At 40.3% G+C, this 21,719-nt stretch overlaps 1 protein-coding gene across 4 annotated transcripts in view; it reads right to left on the bottom strand.

The window, feature by feature from the left end:
• The window catches only part of ARNT2 (aryl hydrocarbon receptor nuclear translocator 2), a 105,598-nt gene that overhangs the window by 30,014 nt on the left and 53,865 nt on the right, over positions 1–21,719 (bottom strand). For all 4 annotated transcript variants that reach the window (XM_052806980.1, XM_052806976.1, XM_052806977.1 and 1 more), the window contains 4 exons: positions 13,153–13,255; positions 11,084–11,149; positions 10,683–10,768; positions 1,651–1,727 (listed from right to left, as the gene is read on the bottom strand). In XM_052806980.1, the coding sequence (XP_052662940.1) occupies positions 1,651–1,727; positions 10,683–10,768; positions 11,084–11,149; positions 13,153–13,255 (332 nt within the window). The remainder of the gene's footprint in view (positions 1–1,650; positions 1,728–10,682; positions 10,769–11,083; positions 11,150–13,152; positions 13,256–21,719) is intronic.

The following is a 21,719-nucleotide window of genomic DNA, read 5'->3' as shown; positions in this document are numbered from 1 at the left end:
TGAGAACACCCAGAGAACCTGAACAAAGTTCTCCAGAGACTGAGGTAGGTGATGATGATATTGGACCAGCAAGTGGCTGCTCACAATGAAAAAATGCACTTCTCCTGTAAATGCTCCTCAAAGCTCATCAGGGAGAATGATACATTTCCAGCTCTCTGCCTGAAACCTGTGCAATCAGGCCACTTTGTACCCTTTCATTCCTACTGGGGCTACGAATGAGACCATCGTTGTTCTTACAACTTTCAGAGCCATCTCTGTTAACAAGGTCCCAATGCAAAAGGAGCAAAATCTCATTTGTTGCTGTCTTGAAGCAGATTAGGCAGTTAACAGTACGCAAGATTTCAATTTGCTGTTACAGAGCAGAGTTTATAATCTGTGCACCTTGACTCCTTTGTGATTAAACCCGTCCCCAGAGCCTCCTCTTGCCCTCCCTCACATACCCTGCTGGCTCTTCTAACAGATGTTTTGATACTCCACATGTTACTAATGTGATTTTCTGGGAAATCATCTTTCTTTGGCAGCTGTAACATATGAATCCCCGTAACTTCCTTCTCTTCATCAGTGGAATATATTACCCTTGATTATAAAAGCATGATTAACCTAAAAAACATCATGCAATACTTTTGTAGCTCTGCCATCACAATGGAGACACACTCTGCAGAAGTGTTAACACTGCACTAACGTGCAGGCTGCCCACCTCAAGTGAGATGGGTTTGGCACCTGTGCTCTAATGAAAGCGTCACTCTACCTTGTCAGAAGGAGCAATGCCATCCTAGCAGATGGCAACGAGTGCAGGCCAACAGGAGATCATGCAGGAGGCTCAAACATGTTCACCCATGGCACAATTCCCAGACCAGGAAGATAAGAACTAGCCTCCCTGCTGCGGTGAAGGAGATTCACCGTGACTGGTCTAGCTCCCACTTAGAATTCTCGTCAGCAGTGGACAAAGAAAGAAAATGCAATACATCAATTGCAACCGTCTGGACAAAAAGGAAGTAAAATTTTATTCTCACAGTTCCCTCGGCTGACATCACATCTGAATGCACACTATAATACAAACTGAGAATAAAGCCATTATTCATGAAGTGTCTCTTGACTGCCTTATCTTTACCATTTTCAGAATAACTCCTGCAATCACAGTTTTTCAAGTAGCTGATTAACCAGAGAGAGAGAATGAATGAAAGAATAGCAGGGAACATGTCACTGGCTTTGAGAGCCACTTTAACCTACCATCTGCAGCACCTGTACTCCCACATTTCTCACAGTCTAGAATATCCCAGCCCTGTGCACCCAGAGAGTAGCAGGCCTCTACATGCTCATGGTCCAGGAGCACCTTTGCTGCTGTTGTTGGGTTAAATACACAAATGCAGCAAAATCACATTTTCATTTTGCTCTGTTGACATGTTCTAAACAAGTCCTGCCCATAGCAAGGTGGTTGGAACTAGATGATCTTTAAGGTCCCTTCCAACACAAACCATTCGATGATTCTATAAATCACTGGCTGCACACTGACATCAAGGCACTTTGTATTTTGGAGGCATGTTAAAAGTTACAGCCTAGTGCCAGAACTTCGTGCAAATACTTTACAACTGAAGCACAAGACTGATTATGCTTACAGAAGTAGTTTATATAAAGAAAGACTGGCATTACCTGAAGCCTTCCTATTGCCACGAGGCAATATTTACTACCTTGTCCCACATCAGCATCTTCTTCTGGTATAGTCATTCCTAGAGTAAAAGACAACAAATACTGTTATAATTAGGAAATCTGGATGAGCAGAGATGCTTCTAGATGCTCTGAATCAGACAAAATAACCTTACTGTCTTCTCTAGGATTCAGGCATCATCTCTGGGTTCAGATCAGATGATCTTTCTCAGTCGTGCTTGATCCTACATACCTCACATGCATATACAGTACGCACGGCAGCAATTTTGGTTGCCGAAGACAAAGCAGATACAAAAATTCCATTATACGCCGAGACAGACAGTGACATTTCCATGAGTACTGCTCCGCAGCATGTTACTGCAACCATGTGGTCACTTAATATCATCAGTGAATGCACACTATGTTCAGTTTTCTTTGTGAATAATATGTTACAATGAGCCTTAAACACAAGGCACAGCCTAGATTATTCATTAACTTCATGCTCATGTTTAACAGCCGGTTCTACTTTTTTCTATAATGCACTAAATCTGGGTCGTTACGTTGAAAGACTGAAAAAATGCGGATGCTTTGCTAACAGTGCTTGTTTCAGTTGTGTAACAGGAGTAACTATTATAAACACAGGAATAATTTCAAAACATACGTGTGTACTGATTTCCATCTCAGTGTTTCACAAATAGGAACATTCAGATTAGCTCTGTTTACTTGCTAGTTGGCTAAGCCTTATTTAAGGCTATTTCCCAACTCCAGTTTTGAGATACCAATTTCCTTGAAAAAACATCTTCCAAGAGTGACACTGCTGACTTAAATTAAGTGATTTGTAAACACTTTCACAGGCTTTTCAAGGAATTCAGTCACAACAGGCAGTGAATCATTTAAGGGGCACTTTAAAGCATTAATGAAATTAATTGCAAAGCAGCTAGCAATTATGAAACAACAGTCACTTTATTCTCAAAATTTGTAATTCGCAATGTAAGTCATCTTTGGACCGTGCAGAGGATGACAGCATACAACTTTCTTAAATGATGCCTCTGAAAAAAGACTATAAATGCTGCTGAATGAACTGAAGTAGTCTCTGAAGGAAGTTATTTTGTTTCAAAATAGTTGAATCTTATCTGACAATCAGCTTCTAAATAGTACCCTACAGGTATTTTTCAGTTCTCACTGAGCTATATAATAAAATAAAGTGTACAAATTATGAAAGAAAAAAACCCCATATTTTTGTATAATATATTCAAACTTTTTTTGCAATGGAATTCACAATTTTGCGGGTGTAACTTCAGTTGCAGCTCCCTACATAACTAGGATTTTATCAGGGCATCTCAAGAGCTTTAAAAAGGAGGAGCATTATTGTCCCTTCTAACAAGTGGAAAATTGAGGTGCAGTATGAATTTCAACATCACACACTACAAGAGCTGGGCAAAACCCCCTTGTCTTCCTACACAATGATCTTGTTATCCAGAGATACAAATTTGGCCCCAAATAACTCCTTAGCTTCTAAACCTACGTGATATCCCTCACCGAACAGTGAGATATTCCTCTGAAATGTTTTCTTAGAAGCAGTATGAGAAGATCAAGATGGCAGTATGTGATCTTAGGAGTACATTTTAAGAAATCAATCATTAAATACGTAAGTTAAAAATAACATCGGGTGGAATCAACACGTTATTTTGCAATTAAACATTATTTTGTGCTTCCAATAAAGGCCTCTCTGTGGGTTACTACAGACCCAAACTTTCACCTGAGATCCTTCACCTGATTTAGAACATCCTTGAAATGAAGACAACCTGCATTTACCCTCCCTGAAGGGCTGTTCTGCACTACCTGCAGTTTATCAGGTCCTTCAATCAGTTAAATTACAAAGCCTCATTTTGGTATTTCACACACCGCTACGCACCAGGCAAACCACAAACAAGAGCCCAAACACAAATAAGTCCCATGCTCTGAGACACCAGCATACCACAGAGAGTATAAACCACTGACATGAAATTACAGTTAAGAGATTCATATTACAGAAGTATTTTGTTTTCCTTCCTTGCTGTGTTTACACACAGTTATTTCTTCAATACAAGACTTAGTAATTAGCTAATGACAGCTCCAATAGGCAAAGGAACTGCATTTGGCTGCCTCTTGAGAAAAAGGGAGAAAACTACCCTGAAAAAGCAGCAGCAAACATTATCTACTCGAAGTCGTGTCCACTTTACACAAAATTTTGGCAGACATGGCTATCTGCTCAGATACATGTGAGGTACCCAGAAGGGTGAGCTCCCAAAACTAAACCTAGACTCCTCCACATGAGCAATTTTAGTTTTAAACACGTAGAAAATGGTTAACTGAGAACTGTGTGCAGTTTGCAGGGGATGATAACTGGAATCCAGCAGTTTCACCTTAAAAAGCAGTGACTAGAGGTGTGAACTGAGAGCAGGACAAATTAAATGATGCAGTAGAGTAGGATGGAGCATGAGGATGCTGACTCCGCTGCAAACGAAATGCAGCAGTGTACAAAAACAACCACGAGAGGAAAGAAAGCACTGGAGCAACAGCAGATTTCCAACAGAACACTTTGGCTGGAAGATGGCAGCTGGGACCGCATGCCTCCAGGAGATGGATGAGGAGCCTCTCGCTCCTCAGTTCTGAACTCTGCACCAGGGCAAACCTGCAAGTTCAACCATCAGCCGAAAGAACAAACATTTTAAAAGCTGGTACCTGAAGCAATCACAGTTACATTCAGACAGCTCGGTACAGGTGGTCTGAATTCAAAGATGGTGAGTGATTCTAGGCCTTACTGCCTTCTGAGGATTTTCTTGGTGGATGCCTGGTACTTCTGAGAATTAGGCCACTTAAACACAGGCGCCTAAGTGCTGTTTTAAGGAAATAATTCTAGGCATTCTAGTTGGATAGCCTTAACCAAAAGGTCCCTTTAAAATGGAGTTTTCCATTTGAGAAGGACAAATTTAAGTATTTTCCCTTGACTTCAAAAGCTTTTTCAATCATTTCCTTAGTGTCACAGTGTATTACAAAGGACAGCAAAGATACTCAGCTGGATGGCTTCCACTTCGTGTAATCTTTTTTCTGCAGCTTTCAGCAACGCTTTCCTTTTTAGGAACTTGGTCCACGCTTGCTACTGCCCAAATAAACTCAAAGCAACATAAACAATCTCCAAAATTAAACCTAGCTAAGAAACACCATTTCTGATGTCACTCTGTTGGCAAGAGAGGCCGTTGTTCTAATTTTCACTTTTTTTTTTTTTTTTTTTTTTTGAAGATGGACTACATTTGGTCTGTATGACACACTGGAAAATGTATTAGTTGCGTTATCCCACAAGACACCCTATGAATAAAAAACAATCTGCCTAGAATTAATCAATACATGACCCAATGAATTGCTAACCCTTCCCTAAAAATGCCTAGGGTAAAAATATGCCAAAACGATTGTCTGCTTGTTTGCAGTGTAGGTCCTCTTACTGACAGCATTCCATAGACGGAAATTGTTTACTTTACTCTCTTGCTGACAGTTAGAAAGTTTCAAATGTGGGTAAGCTTATATATGAGATGCATTCCTAGAGAGATTTACTTTTGCTTTAGCATACTTCCTATTGAACATACTCCAATACAGACAGGTAAATAAAGATATGTGCACTGTGCTTAATACTGGTTTGTCCAGCTCTTAACATAATGTAATATTGCTCCTTAACATCACTAAGTACCATCAGTATCTCCAAAAAACATTGCAAAAGCCTCCAGGAAAACAGCCATGAAACTGATCTTTAGGAGGCATCAACTAAATAAACATACATTAGTTATTCACATTCTTTAGGTGTAACCCTGAGAAGGGCTTTATTTCTCAACACCAAATATATGCTCCTCTTGAATAATAAATATAGTGCTATGCTTGTTCAAGTTAATATCAACAATTTGCAAAGCTAAGCCTGCAATTGAGCATCACAAATAGAATGCTGTGTCGTTAGAGGTTATGTTTAATTTCCAAGTGTCCTTTATGCCAGCAAACAGTTTCCCACAGGGCAATGGCATGTATTTGAGTGGACATAAGGAACTTTTTAGTTTTCCCAATGAGCTTCCAGTTGGCTCTAACAACAGAACAGCTTCATGTTCTGCCTTCTTTCTCTATCCTTTTGCCCCGTATTTTCTGCAAGACAGAGAACAGTGTTAGTGGATTTGTGGTTTTACTTCACTACACTCAAAAATAAATTATTTATGAGCCTTTAGAAGGATGTAATTTAAGTGTCCAGTGGTCACTAGCAATCCCCTCCTAATGCCTATCTCCATCAGAACCATTTCTGACAGTTACACGCCTGTGCATGAAACTGTACTTTGTGACTTTATCTCCCATACACAACAACAGAAAAAGGCTTTCACAAAAAAAGGCTGTGGATGTTTACAGCATACCAAGGAAAAATCTCATGAAAAATCCCAACAAAAACTAGATTCTTCTTTTTAAAAAAAATAAATTAAAGCCTTAAAAATGACAGCACTGCAAAGAATATTCAAGCAACTATTTTGTTTTGTATTGGAAGAGGGAGTACTTTGCACAAACGTCCTGATTCTGGCCAAAACTTTAACATAACCTAACAGCTTTGGCATGCTGTGGTTAAGACGTTACCGTAAGTCTGACTTGGAAGATTAAAATGTTTCTTTTTTAAGATAAAAAACTAAGGGAAAAAAAAAAGATTTCAACATTATTTGAATTTAACATTATTCTGGGACTTTTTATTTGAAGTTTTCGAAATAAGTATCTATCTAAGCCTTTTCTTCACAATGTGTTTTTCTGCAGGTCCTGGCTTTGATTTACAGAAAACTAGCAACATCCTGACAGACTGTATCTTCTCCCTCCACCGAATATTTTCCATCAATTTTTATGGCATGAAAAAAAAAAAACATTAGGAAAAAATCATATGGACCACATAAGATTCATTTCCTTCCAGGAACAAGATGCTCAGAGGGGAAAAAAATAGAAGCAAAGCAAATGCATGCTTAAGTTGAAAACTGAATGATCAAGAGAAGGTCAGCATTTCTCAGTTTTGTGAATGGTTATGAACTTGAAGCGTTGTCTAGGCTAAGGATCACAAGCTGCTTCACTGGGAACAGGGGGACAAAGGCTGGAATTGGTGCTCAGCCAGTTCCAAACAAGGGGTCTTTTTACCTCATTCAAAATAATCCAACACTGCACTGTCATTATTTCATCTAACACACTCCACATAAGAAATAAACAACATACTGGTTAGAACGTTGATCTGGAATACCTGACTCCTTTTTCCTTTGACTTCTGCACAAAGTTTACCCCGATTACTTGAGGTCAACATATGATTAATAGGGATATAAGTGTGTAGGTATCATATGCCAGGTTTTGTACTTCAGTTTAGTTTTATCCTTCTCTTGCAGGCACAATGGAGGAAAATGAACAGACCATTAACAAACTCAGCCCGAACAGATGCACTCCTCAAAGCGGCTGGGTCTTCTCTCTGTCCCCCATTCATTCAGAGGCAAACACACTGTATTAAGGGAACAGCCAAATAGCTCCTTTTCCAGGGGGACGCAGAGAGAGCTCAGGCTGCAGCACTCCTGGGTCTGCTTTGTTAGGACACATGGGAAAGGCAGGTGCTGCCTGTGGGTCCTGCATGCTCCGAGCTCAGTTCTCTGCGGAGGATGAGGCATAATGCTTCCTGTGTTTTCTCTCTCATTTCTCAGTGAAAAAGGGCAGTCTGCCAGTAAGAGAGCCTTCCTGCTCCACTGAGGGCGGGGGGGAAAGTCAGGCTAGATGTGCAAAGTGATTTCACACTGACCACAGACCTGAACCATCACAGAATTTGCTTTCTACTTTAGATCTGTGAACCTCGCCCCCCCCAGTCCTTAAAATATGCCACCATACTGATGCAGCTGTCATTTTTTTTCACCTGTTTAGAGTATGTGAATTACTTAAGTGACTTAGCATAGACTACTCACAGCAGCAGCGTTGTCAAACCTGATAGTCTATCACACTAATAATGATCACAGAGCAGTTCTTGTCTTGATATTTCTGTATCAATACTGATTGTGTTATACTCAGTGTGGGACTAATAAAAATTAACACACTGGCCACAGACAATGCGATACAGCCTAGAAAGAGAAAATACCAGGTGCTAAACAAATTAGATTAAGAGCATTTGCTAAATATTTGTTATTTCATTCATGAAAGTATGTTTTATGTGTTGTATATTAGTTATATAATGCACACGCCACATTGCATGCTCTGAAAGAAAGGGATATGGAGTTTATATTAGAATGTCCAGTTCACAACTGAAAAATGATGCTTTCCATAGCTGAAGTTTTGAACAGCTGCGATTTAGCACAAACCCATTTATTCCCAAGAATCCAGAGACGATGCAAAGGCCAGGGGCTTGCTACTCTCTAGCTGATTTGAGCAGAAGTAATTTTATTACAGGGTAGAAAAGCCTTAGCAAATTCAATTACTGCTGCAGTTGTTTCATTTGCTTTGCAGATTATGGTTGAATTACCATTGGAAATGAGAACAAATGCAGTGATGTTGCCACTCACTTACCCAAACGTATTGGGGACCAATTCAGCCCATGGATATTCCCATCGAACTCCGAAAGTCAATGGATACATGACAATCACCAACACAAAGTGGGGAAGACTGGGAGGGCAAATAACACTCATGAAAGAGGCCTCGATTCAGTACTATATGCCCTGAGAAAGGCACTCAGGCATGACTATTATGAGTAACAATTTGGATGGTTACATAAAAGGCCATTCAAATTCCACATAAGGCTGTCAAAATCGAAAACATCCCTTAGGATTGTGCTATAGTTTGGAGGCATTAACATTGTGGAGGAGCATTGGGATATCGTAAGGGAGCACCATGTGATTTTGAGGAGTGGAGTAATAGAAATGGGATGAAATTCAACATTACTAAATGCATAAGCATGCACTTGGGGACTAATAACAGCCAAACTACAGCAAAAGAAATGGGATGAAACTTTGTATTACTAACTGAAAGATCACACAATTGAAAGCTACTTTTGCTATGAACTGGAAGATCTCAAGTTGACAACTGAGAAAAAGGCAGCCTGATGTATATGTATCAAGTGATCTAGGATGCAGCAGGATGCACTATACAAAAGAGAAGTATGCTATATCATACACTGCCAGTCAAGACAGGAAATATCATTTTCATTATACATCACTACAACCTCATCTGGAACAAGAGTGTATAGTGCCAGTGACCCACATTTTGAAAAGTTAAGTGAAAACACAAACAAGTGCAGAGAAAAGACACAAGGATAAAGAAGAGAATGCACTGTGAGAATGGAGATTAGAAGTGGGCTGGTTTAACTGTGCAAAGTCAAGCCTGACAGGATATGACCTCCTTCTGGAAATGCACCAGAACACTGGAGACAGAGAGACACACAAGGCAGGAAATCTCCCGCTTGATCTCCAGTGAAATATAGTCCAAGAATACACCAGCATAAATTTCCCACAAACTAACGAGGACTGGAAGTTAAAGAGGTTGCTAAGCATGGGAGAGCAGTGAGGTTTTTTAAGAGCTGGAGAGGGGGAAAACACCTCACTAATGTAAACTGGAACTTACAGTGTGATACCTGGCAACCGGGCACTCAAAGATCCAGAAGATCCTTTTCATCCCATGCTCCTGCACTGCAGTGCCTGCTCCCCTGCAGAAATGGTGCCTGGAAGTCATACACCGCTGATGTTGTAACCTAGCGCTGACGTTGTAACCTAGCGCTGACACAAGTTCATGCGTTTGCAGCTCTGCGTTAGCAACATACACCCCTGAAGTCTTGGATCTCTTCAAATGTCCCATAACATGCAGCAAGCTTTTCATCCAAGCTAAGCAAGGAGCTGAAAGAAATCTTATTTGACCCACGTCTTCCTGAAGAGACATCCTGTATATGAAGGCTGAATTCAATTACGTTTGGAATTACCAATAGAAAAGCTAATCTCTTTGTGGAAGAAAACAAAAAAACCCCCACCCTTTCATTTTCATAGAGCAATTTACACATACTGTGCTCTCTTTTAAGACAAATGAAATTAAAACATTTTGACTCCTACAGCACACTGAAGTATATTAAACCCTATTAGCAACAAGAGGGGAGGCTTTCCTCTTCTTCCAAAACTGCAACTCAGCAGGAAATCAACAAGAAGTTCACATCCGCGTGCTGGTGTCTGCACACCACTGCACAGACTTGGTGCAAACCACCTCTTAGCATTCATAATCCCTGGACAAATGTGATTTATGCTTGTGGTATACAACCGCAAAAGGGCAGGACAACTCATGGTTTGATTCAGGCCAGCAGGCGCTGTCATATTGCAAACAGCCTCCTCAACTACTGTGAACGCCAAGGTCAACTAACCCAGTCCATGATGGTATCTGGATGAGCTCCACTGTCTCCTCTTGGAATTTTTCAAAGGTAAATATTCCCATATGTAATACTGAGTTACAGTAGGTAAATGTTTTTCTCTGTAGTTCAAAGCAAGGTGCCAAGACTTGTTTCCCAGAAAAACAGCCTCAAAACAGAACTTATCACAAACACTGAACTTTCTCCACTAATACCACCACTGTGAAGACCTATGCGTCTAAACTGAAATTACACATTTTCATACATAGGTGCTTGTAACTCAGTACTTAAATATAAAAGCACTAGTTGGTGTTTTCTAGAGGTACAAACGCTTTGTGTTTACCTTCTTAAAATCAGGCCATTTTTATGTTGGTTTATCAGACGGAAAACTTTTGGCCCCAGCTGCTGTAATCCCACATTACTGACAGCTTCTACAGCTCTCTGTGCCAATGAAGTTGGGAGGGGTTTCACATGGAAAAATGGGGACGCCCAGAGTGAGTAACAACAGCCTATTTCTTGATATCAAAAGCTTCTCAAGATGAGACTGAATGAGTTACCCCACTGAAATTCAGCCTGGTTTTGTACCAGCAAAGGGATCCCAAGCCAGGTTTTCAACTCTTGCAGATAGTTCAATGAGATAGATACACACCTGCTGGTGGCCAAGCCTTGATATAGCCAGTGCAATGGACAACAGCATACTGTGCTTCACCTTCTTTTACTGGGCCAAGGCCATTCCTAAATGAAAAGGAAACACAAAAATATCACGTTGACTGACATGCAGAATAGCTTTGTTTTTAAACTACTACTAATGATTTATTATTATTTGCAAATTAGAAACAACCATCAACCTAGAGTGCTGTACAATGTCAGCTCCATTACAAAGCTATTCAAGCCTTACTTGTTTCCCATAATACATCTTGGAAGTGCTATTTTATGTTGTGTGCTAATGCAGATGTTTGTCCAGGTAGTACACCTTGATTGAGCATTAGCCCAGTGGAAAATGAGAGTGCTTATGGCAACTAACTGTTGTGGTAAATTAAGTAATAGTACCTGTATCTTTTTCTCATGGTGGTTATTCTGTTCAGAGGTAAATGATCCAGAGGAGCATTTCCACACCTAAAAGTAAATTAATATTTGAAAGGGCTCAAAAATGAATATAAAAGCCAAGATGAAAATGCATTTTAAGATCTTTATTAGTATATATAAGTAGACAATAACGGATATTTATTTCTGACAAAGTTGCAGATTCATGTTTTCTTAGAACTTGCTGCTTCCACGGGCTGAGCTTTTTGGGTGTGCTACAAACATTTTCTTTATTTTATAAAGAAAAATAGAAGAGACTATAAAAAGCTTCCCTCCTGCCCCCCCAGACCTAAAGACTATTTGAAATAGATATTCCAAGAGTGGCTAAAGGATAGATACACTTCAAAATACAATAAAACAAGGGTGAAAACTAGAGAAGAATGTAAGTCAGGCCCACAGATATCCACACAAAACAATCTCAGTGTTCCAGTAGCTTCCCTGGACAGAGCATTTCAACTGCCATACACCAGCTACAATGTTAGTAGATATTTATCTAATGTTTGCAAGAACAGACTATTTACACTATCAAGTAACTTTTAACACATGTTCATGTATATTTTGTGATATTTCTAACTATGCCTAATTGTATAATTTTAACAATCCATTTGAAGCTAAGTAAATAGTTTGAAGGGTAAAACCAGTTCATTTTCAATGGAAAAAAGAACAATAACAATGAAAGAAGTAATCACAAGGAAAGTTCACATTATTTGAGGCTCATTCTTCCCACAAGCTTTTATTTAATTATTATTATTATTATTCTATTTATTTTTTTTTTATACCAGTCACTGCCAAGGAGAAGGAATGAACAATTAAAATAAGATTTAGAATTACAAAAACAATGGGGCCACTGGCATGTATAAAATCACTCTCATGCACTGGAGTTTACAGAATCAGGGCGCTAGGAAGTAACTGCAATCTGAAATGTTGTTTTAAAAGCTGGGGAACAACTGTAAACAGGACATTAGGCCTGATTTTCTTTGCACAAAAAAGTCCTCCTCACATGACCACTATGTGCAGCTTGGAGGAAGAGAAAGCAAAGCTCCAAGTGTCTGTCTGCCAGGTTCCCCCCAGTTAAGGGGGGAAAAGGAACTGTAGCTCTGAAGTCTAATCTTGCAGTTATTAAGTATATAAACCCCTTATAAAGGCACCCAAGAGCCATTCATTCAGCTTCCTCACATGACTGGAAGAAAATCCACCACATAACCAAAGTACAGGCATCTGTTGTAATGTGTCAAATATTTTGCTGTGCGTGTTTCATTCCATAACAAATTTTGCATCATCTGTTTTCAACACATATATTGGATATAGGCTACAGATGCAATTATGTACTTTCCCCCCCTAACCACACAGAGAGAAATTTATTGCAATAGCAACATGCATTTTATCCCATTAGCACTACAACAACAGAAGTGCCACAAGCCCCAGTCAGAAGCAGCGGGCAGGCAGATCTCTTTAAAGAAGCCTAAGCAATGCAGGAGAAGTTGGAAAATTGCAAAATAAAAACCTTCTAACAATTACTCATTTATCTAGCATCAACCAGCTGACATCTGGTTAATTCATACCAGGCTTAGGTTAATTCCTACATAGCTGGCAAGTTTGCAACTGAATTGCTGTTTGTCTTCAAGATTCTTTTAATATTATTGGTTTGCTGAAAAAATACACAGAGTTGGGCTTTCATTACACTTGCGAAAGCTTTGTTCCCAAAGTATTGATTTGAATAATTTGACTAGAAGAGACAATGGCTTACATTCCAGGGGTGAAGTTGTCATGAAGTTCTCTGGGGAAAGAATCCTACACCCCACACTGATAAAAATAACTGCAACGCACGAACGAGGAGCTGTTTTGTCATTAATCATAAAGGAACACAGGTTTCAGTTTTACTCCAGTTCCAAAAACAAGCATTCTGGAAATGCTTAATTCGAGCGTGTCATTACAGCTTCATTTTTTAAGCAAGGTCAAATTAGTGCAACAAAATGTCTGAAGTCTAATCTGAGACGGGACTGGAACCACCACAGGAATACAAGGTAAATGCATACCTCATTCTGCAAATGAAAGAGCGCCTTGATCCCATGCACATTCTCATTGAGGACTGCTGACCCTCTTTCTTCACTGTTCCAGTCTTCAAGTCCAGGATTCGCCCTAGAAAAGCCAGGCAGAGGAACTGATGTTCAGAACCTAAATTTAATTTCACTTACTACAAACTAAGATAACAATAATTTCATAAGCTAAATGCCATTAGCCCAGTTAGGGGAAAAAATACCAACAAAAAATTTTGATCCTGGTCTCACATCAGTTATGTGCCAGCTTAACTAATGATTTCAGTGAAGCTGACTCTGAGTCACAACAGTGATGGCTCTTGGTTGGCCCAAGACCAACTTCCAAGGCAGGGTCAAATGTCTGGAGGCAGAGAAGACAATGACAGCAAGCATAGCTTTTTGACTTGATCTGCTTGCTCCACTCTTTACCAGAACTGTGGATAAAGCAACATACATCATTTCCCTGACAGCTGCTCCTCTTTCCCTGGGCTCTCGTGTCTACCCAGAACACTCTCACCATAATACCACCTCACATATTCAGGGCTGCAGCGATGGTGAGGAATACACAAGACCAAGCTCTTCTCCTTGATGATGAGATACAGGATATGTCACAGCAGCATGTGTGGTAGGGCCCTTTCAGAGCTGATAAAAAACTGACATGTTAGCATATTGTTAAAGTTAATTTTCAGCCGGATCAGTGAGATGATCTGATAGCAACATGAGTCTACGCAAAGTCCATGGCTGGACCCTGCTGATCAGCATATGCTGACTGCAAACCTCAGAATCTCACCCCACAGACACAGCACTGAAAAGGGACAACAGCAACCAAGTCATCTCAAGAGAGGACAGCACGGAGGGAGTGCTGAGCCAACACTCCTACAGCAAGTTGGGGGAAGGTCTTTATCAAAAAACAAAGACAGCAAGGCAGTAACAAATTAATCTTTCCATCCTCCTGAGACAAAACAGAAGGCAGTGATTACTACAGATAGGTTCAGATCAGTGATGGCAGGGTACAGTGTATCACCTAGAATCCTATTCTTTATCACCAAAGAGCTAACAGAATGGACTTTTGCATCTACAGCTCAATTGCTAACAGATGACTATAAAATCTTGCACATTAGTAACACAGACTAGAAACGAATCACTGGCCCAGATCCACAATGCTTCAGGGCTGGACACAGCCGCAGAAGTGACAGTGGGCAAGAGAAACGTAGTGGAACAGCTGCTAGACAATTAAATGACAGCCACACCAGTGCTGATGACACATGGCCATGAGGAAACCGACATGTTTAAGGTAGGTACAGTATCTTTGAATAACTGAAACCATGCAAGCCTAAGCCTTTACTGTGATATAACTAGCCAAGTTTACAGTGGTACAAGATAGCATACTCTGACTGTGCTAAGTTGAAGAAATCATGCAGAATACATTCAAAGTCTCCCTCACCAGATTTCCTCAAAAGTCTCTGTCCAAAAATTAAGTTCTGAAATAATCCTACTGCCAAACATTAATTTCAGAATTATTTTAACTGGAAATACCTACCTCCATCCATGAATGGGAATAAAATAACTATGCAACAGTTTAAAGATCAGAATTTTAGATAAGGAACTAGGCAGTAGCATTTTATTCTTAAGGTATACTAAAGATAACTACTTCTGGAGCAAAGCCATCCTCGTCAACAGAAAGTCAGACCGTGTCATTTCGTGATCTCCAAGGTATACTTCAGATGGTTAAGAAGTTAACAAGCCTGGGAGCAACTCCTAAAGATGCTTCATTTGGGAGCAATTCCTAAAGATGCTTCATTTCAGAGCACTGGGCTATATGTTAATATAGATGTATGATTCAAGTGTGAGCTAGGAAAAATCATACCACCGTATTTCCCAGCTCAGTTACAATGATGTAGGATGGATCTGAGGTTCAAACGCACTTCCCTTCCCTGCATCAGAGAGTCTGTCTCTCTGTCTCATTTTCTATATCAAAGCCACAGTCTATTTCCCCATTCCCTCAACTAATCAAACAATTTAGAGAAATAAAATACCATTAGGCAGGAGACAAACTGACTCAAAGGCAATACATGATGAAGCAAATAAAGACAGAATATACGTGCAGGACCCAATGGCTGTCTATGTATGAGCATACAAGCCAAATCAAACCATTAAAAGCATTTTTTTTCTTTGGACACAATAACTTTGTCATACGCATAAACAAAACCATAGTTTTGGTGCACTTTTTTTTTCCCATTCCAATACAAATTCTTGAAGTGACACTGACAATCAAAAAGCAGTGACAGTAAACGTAACTCAAAGAGCTAATAGAAATGTCTCAGTTTTTATCATCCAAGAGCATCTGTAAAAATAAGTATACTTCACAATTATGTGGCCGCTAAGCCTAAAATTGCTGACACATGTTTCTTTGGCACGTCTGGAACCCCTGACAACAAAAGTCATAGTTTTTAAATTTAGCTTTTTGTTTGGCAATGTCTTAAAAATATGTATCAGATAACAAACAGTAATCTAAATTTTGCCCTGACTTACAAAATCACCGCAGGGGGTATGTGAGGGTATGAGTCAGAGAAATGTTTGGTACATAGATATTGTGACAAAGCTCTCTCAGCAGCTTGTTTCAATAGTCTGTCATGCGTTAAGCTTGTAGAGCTCTAACAATATAGTGCAGATTTTGATAAAGAACAAGCAGTTTGTGTATCATATATTATTAGCAGCTTATGATCAAATTATATTAAAAAGAGAAAGAATTCTAGTTGAATAGACTAAGGACAAAGTCTCCAATTTAGCTCAAACAAGCCTGTCAGTGCACTCCCTGGGATAAAAGGGATCTCCTAAGACACGGCATACCAGGGCTTGTATCTCTGTTGGAGCTTTTAAGTTAATAATATTGGTGTCACCAGGTGTGTAGAGCATACCTGGAAGAGTAAACTGGGAAACAACCCACTGTGAGATCTGTATGCAACCAATGTGGCCATGCAGCACTGGCAGATGCTAGCTTTGGAAAAAGGAATGGTGTAATACTCACAAGTGCTTGCACCCTGTGTCTTGCCCATAGTCTTGCATACACACCACCAAGAGCTTTCTCTGTTTGGAAAGCTCTCCTGTTTAATAATGGCAACCTGGATACAGTGTAACCCCTTTTTATTTTTGTGCTAACTGCTCAAAAAACCATCTTCGTTTCTAGACCTAGACTTACAGCATTTAGCTTTTACCACATAATTCTAAAGAAGTGCAGAGAGATGGAAAACAGTGAAGTCAGGACACGCTAGAGTTGTACCACAGTATTTGTCATGATTTCTTATTACTATGACAATCTGCAACTGTGACAATACAATGTCACCTGGTCTCAAGTCAAAACTCAGAGCTGTTTCTCCCCAGGCTCCTCGCCACTCCATACCTGACTCTGAGAAGGGGATGGACCCACACTGCTCCGCTTCTGCCAGCATGGAATTGCAAAATCATCTTCTACCCACTTTAATATCATCTACAGTTTGCTGCAGCTGCTCATGTGATGGACCTTGGCAGGTCCCACACTGCAGTCAAGCAAACTGGCATAAATCACAACTCAGTGTCATATAGACAGCTCAGTTCAAGAAGGTGGCATGCTCTGATGATAGCTCTGTCACAGAACCATAAAATATTCACATCTCTGTGTGTTCCTGCCTCTTCTACACTGGTGCCACTACCTTGGTTTCTCCACAGCAAACACACATAAAGTACATTTGATGTAAAAGTTGGTAATTATATTCTTATTAGTAAGAAATATTCTAGGATGCTCTGACAACTCCTGCTAACCAAATAGTGCACGTGCGCATTTTTTTAATTTCTTCTTCTAGTTTCTTCAGAAGAACAGTTTTAACAACCCAGTGCCACCACCAGCTGGATCCCTTATGAACTTCCCCATAAATTGGTAATTGCATGTAGTTCATTTTTATGTTAAACTTTTCCCCTCTCCAGCTCCAGACACAACCCTCGGATACAGCAAGTGCAGGATGCATGTCTCCATTACAGCACTACTGTGACTGACTCGGCTGTCTTATTACCATTCACAGCAGCTGCGCAACTCAGAGGAAACCAGAGTTTACTCTGCTGCAAAAGAGAAAGCAAATAAATGAGAGCAATGCTTATTAAAACCAGCACATAAATCTCTCCAGTTGGTCTGGGTATAACTGATAATTTGTTGAAATCTACGCACTAGAGTCCCCATTCAGAAGGCAGTATTGCTTAAATCTGTAATAAACCAGTTGTCCGCTGAGCAGGAACTCACCATGTGACTCAGGAACCTGATGTCAGCTGTCATTACTGGAAAGGGCTGTCAGAGGGGACCACAGAGGTGATGTGCAAGAGATTCATTATTTGGGTAAAATTAGAGAAGTCATTTAAAGCTCTTCCCACTAAAGAGATTGGTTAGTAACCAATTCAACTACTGAGGACACATGCCAGAAACATTCCCTTCGTGTTATGCCGCAGCGTGTTTTCAAAGATGCTCTAAAAACGTTCTCATAATGATCAAGGGGACAAATGTTCACATTGGCACTGATATGCCCCTTGTGTGTGCAAATAGTGAACAGATTATGCATGAACCTTCCCCTTTTGGATCTCCAATTGCTACTGTGAATGTTCAAATACCTTTTCTATGCTTGCAATGATTGAGATGAACTTACGCCAAGGACTGGCCTGGGCCTACTGAAGTTCATGGGGTTTCAAATCTGGGAGTTTGGCTCAAATCCATCTTTACACAATAGCACCAGCCTGTTAGAAAATTTATCCCTCCATGTTTAAGCACTGCATGCTAAGGTTTATAGCCTGGTAATCAAACACAGTCTGTTCTTTCTTACTTTTTTCAGGTTTGGTTTTTGGTTTTTTGTTTGGTTTTTTGTTTGTTTTTTTTTTTTAATTGTGGATTCAAAACTCCCTAAGCTTCAACACCTAATTCTACCATAAATGCCTTCTCTGCTGGATTTCCAGTTGCTAAGAATCCTACAGTATGTAATTAGAAAGAAGGATTGTTACATGAGGGCATACTTTTGCAAAAATTTCAGTGCAAGTTGAAATGTCTGTTTCTAAAAACAATCATATGGTATTCACATCCAGTTTGCAGCATGGGAATACCCCTCTTTTGCAACAAAAGACTACCACCTGTTTACAAAGATCAGAAGAAATTTGTTTTGGCCTCATGCACACAAAAATACTGTTGGCAAAGTACATGATACAATTTTCCATGTCCCTCTAACTCATCAGTAAATAGATTGCTGTCTTGCACAGAATCTTGGACCTGATAAGGAAACAGCCTGAATTAGTATATGGAGTCTCATCTTGCCCTCAATACCTTCAGCAACCCAGCAAGCTTCGCGCTGTAGTTGATGGCGTCTTGACTTACAAAGAACAAGTTAAATATTTCATAATTATTTTCAGCCACTGGATTGTCTACATATTTCCTTCCAGGGAAAATAAAATAAAGGATAAACTAAGTTTGGTTTGGACAAGATAACAAAAGATGACTTTGTGCTCATCAAAAATACTCCACAGGCTACTCAGGGAAGACAAACAGGACACAGGAATACGGCACCCAAAAATCCTTATGAAAACTAAAGGCATCTTTATCTTACTATGAAAATGGAAAAAGCAAGACAGGGATGCAGCAAAACAAGAGGAAATAATTAAAAATAAAAACAAAGTGATGGTCAAGGTACTGATGCTTCTGGACACAGCTCCAAATGTAAGCTGACCCTCGAACTGGAGGGTCAGAGAGCAAAGGACTTCTGTGGTGATGCTCTCTATTAGTACATTGAGTCTTTAGAAAGTAGTGGCAGAGATCAGCTTGAAGATGCACGTTCTCAACTAAAACTACTAGCTGCCAGCCCATCACACAGAAGTGCAATACTGCAAATGAAATATTTATCATTTGTAGGGAGGCAGCACAGAAAAGTCTTTATCACTCATGAGCGTAGCATCAAAAGCCAACTCTGTTACTGTACCTCGGGATATCAAGGATGTGCATGAAGACAGCAATGGTGGTTGGACACTGACTCCACAACAGTTTGTACAGATATAAGATACAGGCCACTGCTGGGGATAAACAATAAAGTTCCAGAAAATGAAGTGAAACTCTCCTGTTATTTTTCATTCATCAGTTTACACATATGCACCAACTACAGCTGAGCATTCAGCTTTACACCAACTGAGGTATTCAGCTGGCAGAGTTCCTCTTGAAAACAATGGATGCATTATGAATACATGAACAGAATGTCTTCAATAAGAAGACTAAATAGCCTAAATTTGACCAATTTATATTAAATTACTCTTGATAAGCTCATGCCAGAGCAAAGCAATTATTCTGCATTAATTCAACAATTAAAAGAAAATAAAAACCTTTAAAAATTTATACCCTTACAATTGTAAGGGATAAAATTGTCTCTCATGTTTAATGCAGCTCAGCAAGTGCTTTAAGCTCCATTAAGTTTAATAAATATACATCCACCCTGTGGATCCCAATATAAAAAAAATTACACATGATCTAATAACACATTAAGAATCAAAACCGAAATGCAAACACAATATTTGAAGGCTCTCCTTCCAGGAACTCATGTTTACATAAACCAGAAGCAGCTAGCAATATACAAATAAAACAATATACACATCAAAAAAAAAATAAAAGTCACGGTCACACAGCTCTTCTCTCAGCATTCTGGGTTTTATTAGTTACATAAAGGTAATGTTCATAAAAGCACGGACATATCTACCACGTACATACACATATTAGAGTACACAGTCCCTGTCCTGAAAGCCCAAGTCCCTGCCCTAAAAATGACAAGATATCTACTGTAGGGTTTGTGAGACAGAGAGCAACTGCCATAGCACAGAAATATGCTGCTGGTCATCCAAGTTTCCTCTAAAAACAGAGCATCCCTTCAGGATCACAACACCAAAGACAGGAACTATGTGGGGTGAATGCACCAAACGATACAATCCTAATAAAACAGTACCCACAAAAAACGCATCTCTCTGGCCCCTCATTGAGGGGAAAGCAAACACATGAGCAATAAGAATAGCCTGAACACTCAAAACAAAGGTGGACTTAAGACCATCCTAACTTCAAATTACAAACTAATTGCAGAACCACATGACTGGCACCAGCTACACTGTGCACCCAAAACCAGCACCAATTTTACAGCACGCCTCTCTCGCTCACGTCAGAGGCTACAGTGCAGCTCTCGGAGGCAACACCCGCTAACCTGTTGCTTATTTTAACACCACTACTTCATATGCGCTGAGAAGTTACAGTCTGTTAAACATATGACAAAAAAGACACCAATTCTTGGTAACTTTTAAAACACATCGAGAAGCCATGAACAATGCACAGTTCTAGAAAGTAAGAGCCTGACGAAGTTGTTTTTACAAAACAGATTTGCTAACTTGTGATGCTTAACTCATTCACCAAAAACCCCTGCTCACTCACAAACAACCCCAGCGTGCAGGCACTGGCATTTCCAACACGCTTGCCTTCCCCTGCATCAGACGCAGCACCGACACATGGGACTGCTGCCAGGGCTCACGATGATGCACAGCAGATGGGCTCGTAACAGGCAGCAGACTTTTTTCTCTTTCATACTTCAGATCCATGCCGAACAAGTATCATAGCTGCATTGTTAGCGGTGTACACACTGTTTTAATTCACATGTGGAAAGGGTCTGTTCTCCAGCCAGTCTCCCCTGTGGGTGCAGGAGCCCCTGGGTTCTGCTTGGAAGGTGTCTGGTAGCGCAGGTCATCCCTTACCGGTGTTACAGCCTTTATGGACCATAATCACAACTTCAATCCCTGGCTTACAGAAACCTCAGGACATGGGGGGGGGTGGAGCAGAGAACATGTTCCTGATCATGTGGAGATGGTTGATGCGATCTAAATCTTTCCTGATATTAAAATCACGATCCTATCAAATCTTTCAAGGAGCAGGTCAGTAGGACTTTGAGTGCTGCAGGTGGGAACAAGGTCTCCCTACGGACGCTTCCCACCCTTGTTTCCCAGCTAGTCTGACTATACAGAGAGGATGGGACCTCCCCACAGGAGCCTGCACCCTACCAGCAAGGCTGTAGGGCAAGCCAACATTTATTTATACCTCTGTCCTCTGCCGTATAGGATTTTGTGCCCTGGCCCAACTTCTCCAGAAGAATGAAGCCACGGGGACAGTGGTATATCAATATCCCTTGAGAATACAGTACAACTGTAAAATCAGCCTCACGCAGCCTGGAACAAAATCAGGGACCACACAGGACTTCCCAGCTGTCATTATACTGCACACGTATCAACCAAGCAGCTTGTGGGATGGCAGGCATAAAACACAGTCGCTCTTGCTCCAAAGCTGGCAGTCCCTTCCATCCAAATGTTATGAGACCGCTTTAGCTCTCACAGGCTGGGCTTCACTGCTCTCGTATGCTTGTTTTATCACACAGCAGGAAGCGGCACCGTATCCCTGCCCCACTGCACATACCACTACAGTACAAAGCATCGCTAATACACTGATAAACAAATACATTAGTACACAAAATAAATAACTGGCTCCAAGC

The sequence above is a fragment of the Harpia harpyja genome, chromosome 14, assembly GCF_026419915.1.
Source record: "Harpia harpyja isolate bHarHar1 chromosome 14, bHarHar1 primary haplotype, whole genome shotgun sequence".
In the NCBI taxonomy this organism is placed as follows: domain Eukaryota; kingdom Metazoa; phylum Chordata; class Aves; order Accipitriformes; family Accipitridae; genus Harpia; species Harpia harpyja.
The sequence above is the reverse complement of the archived record's forward strand: the minus strand, read 5'-3'. Positions and strand labels throughout refer to the sequence as shown.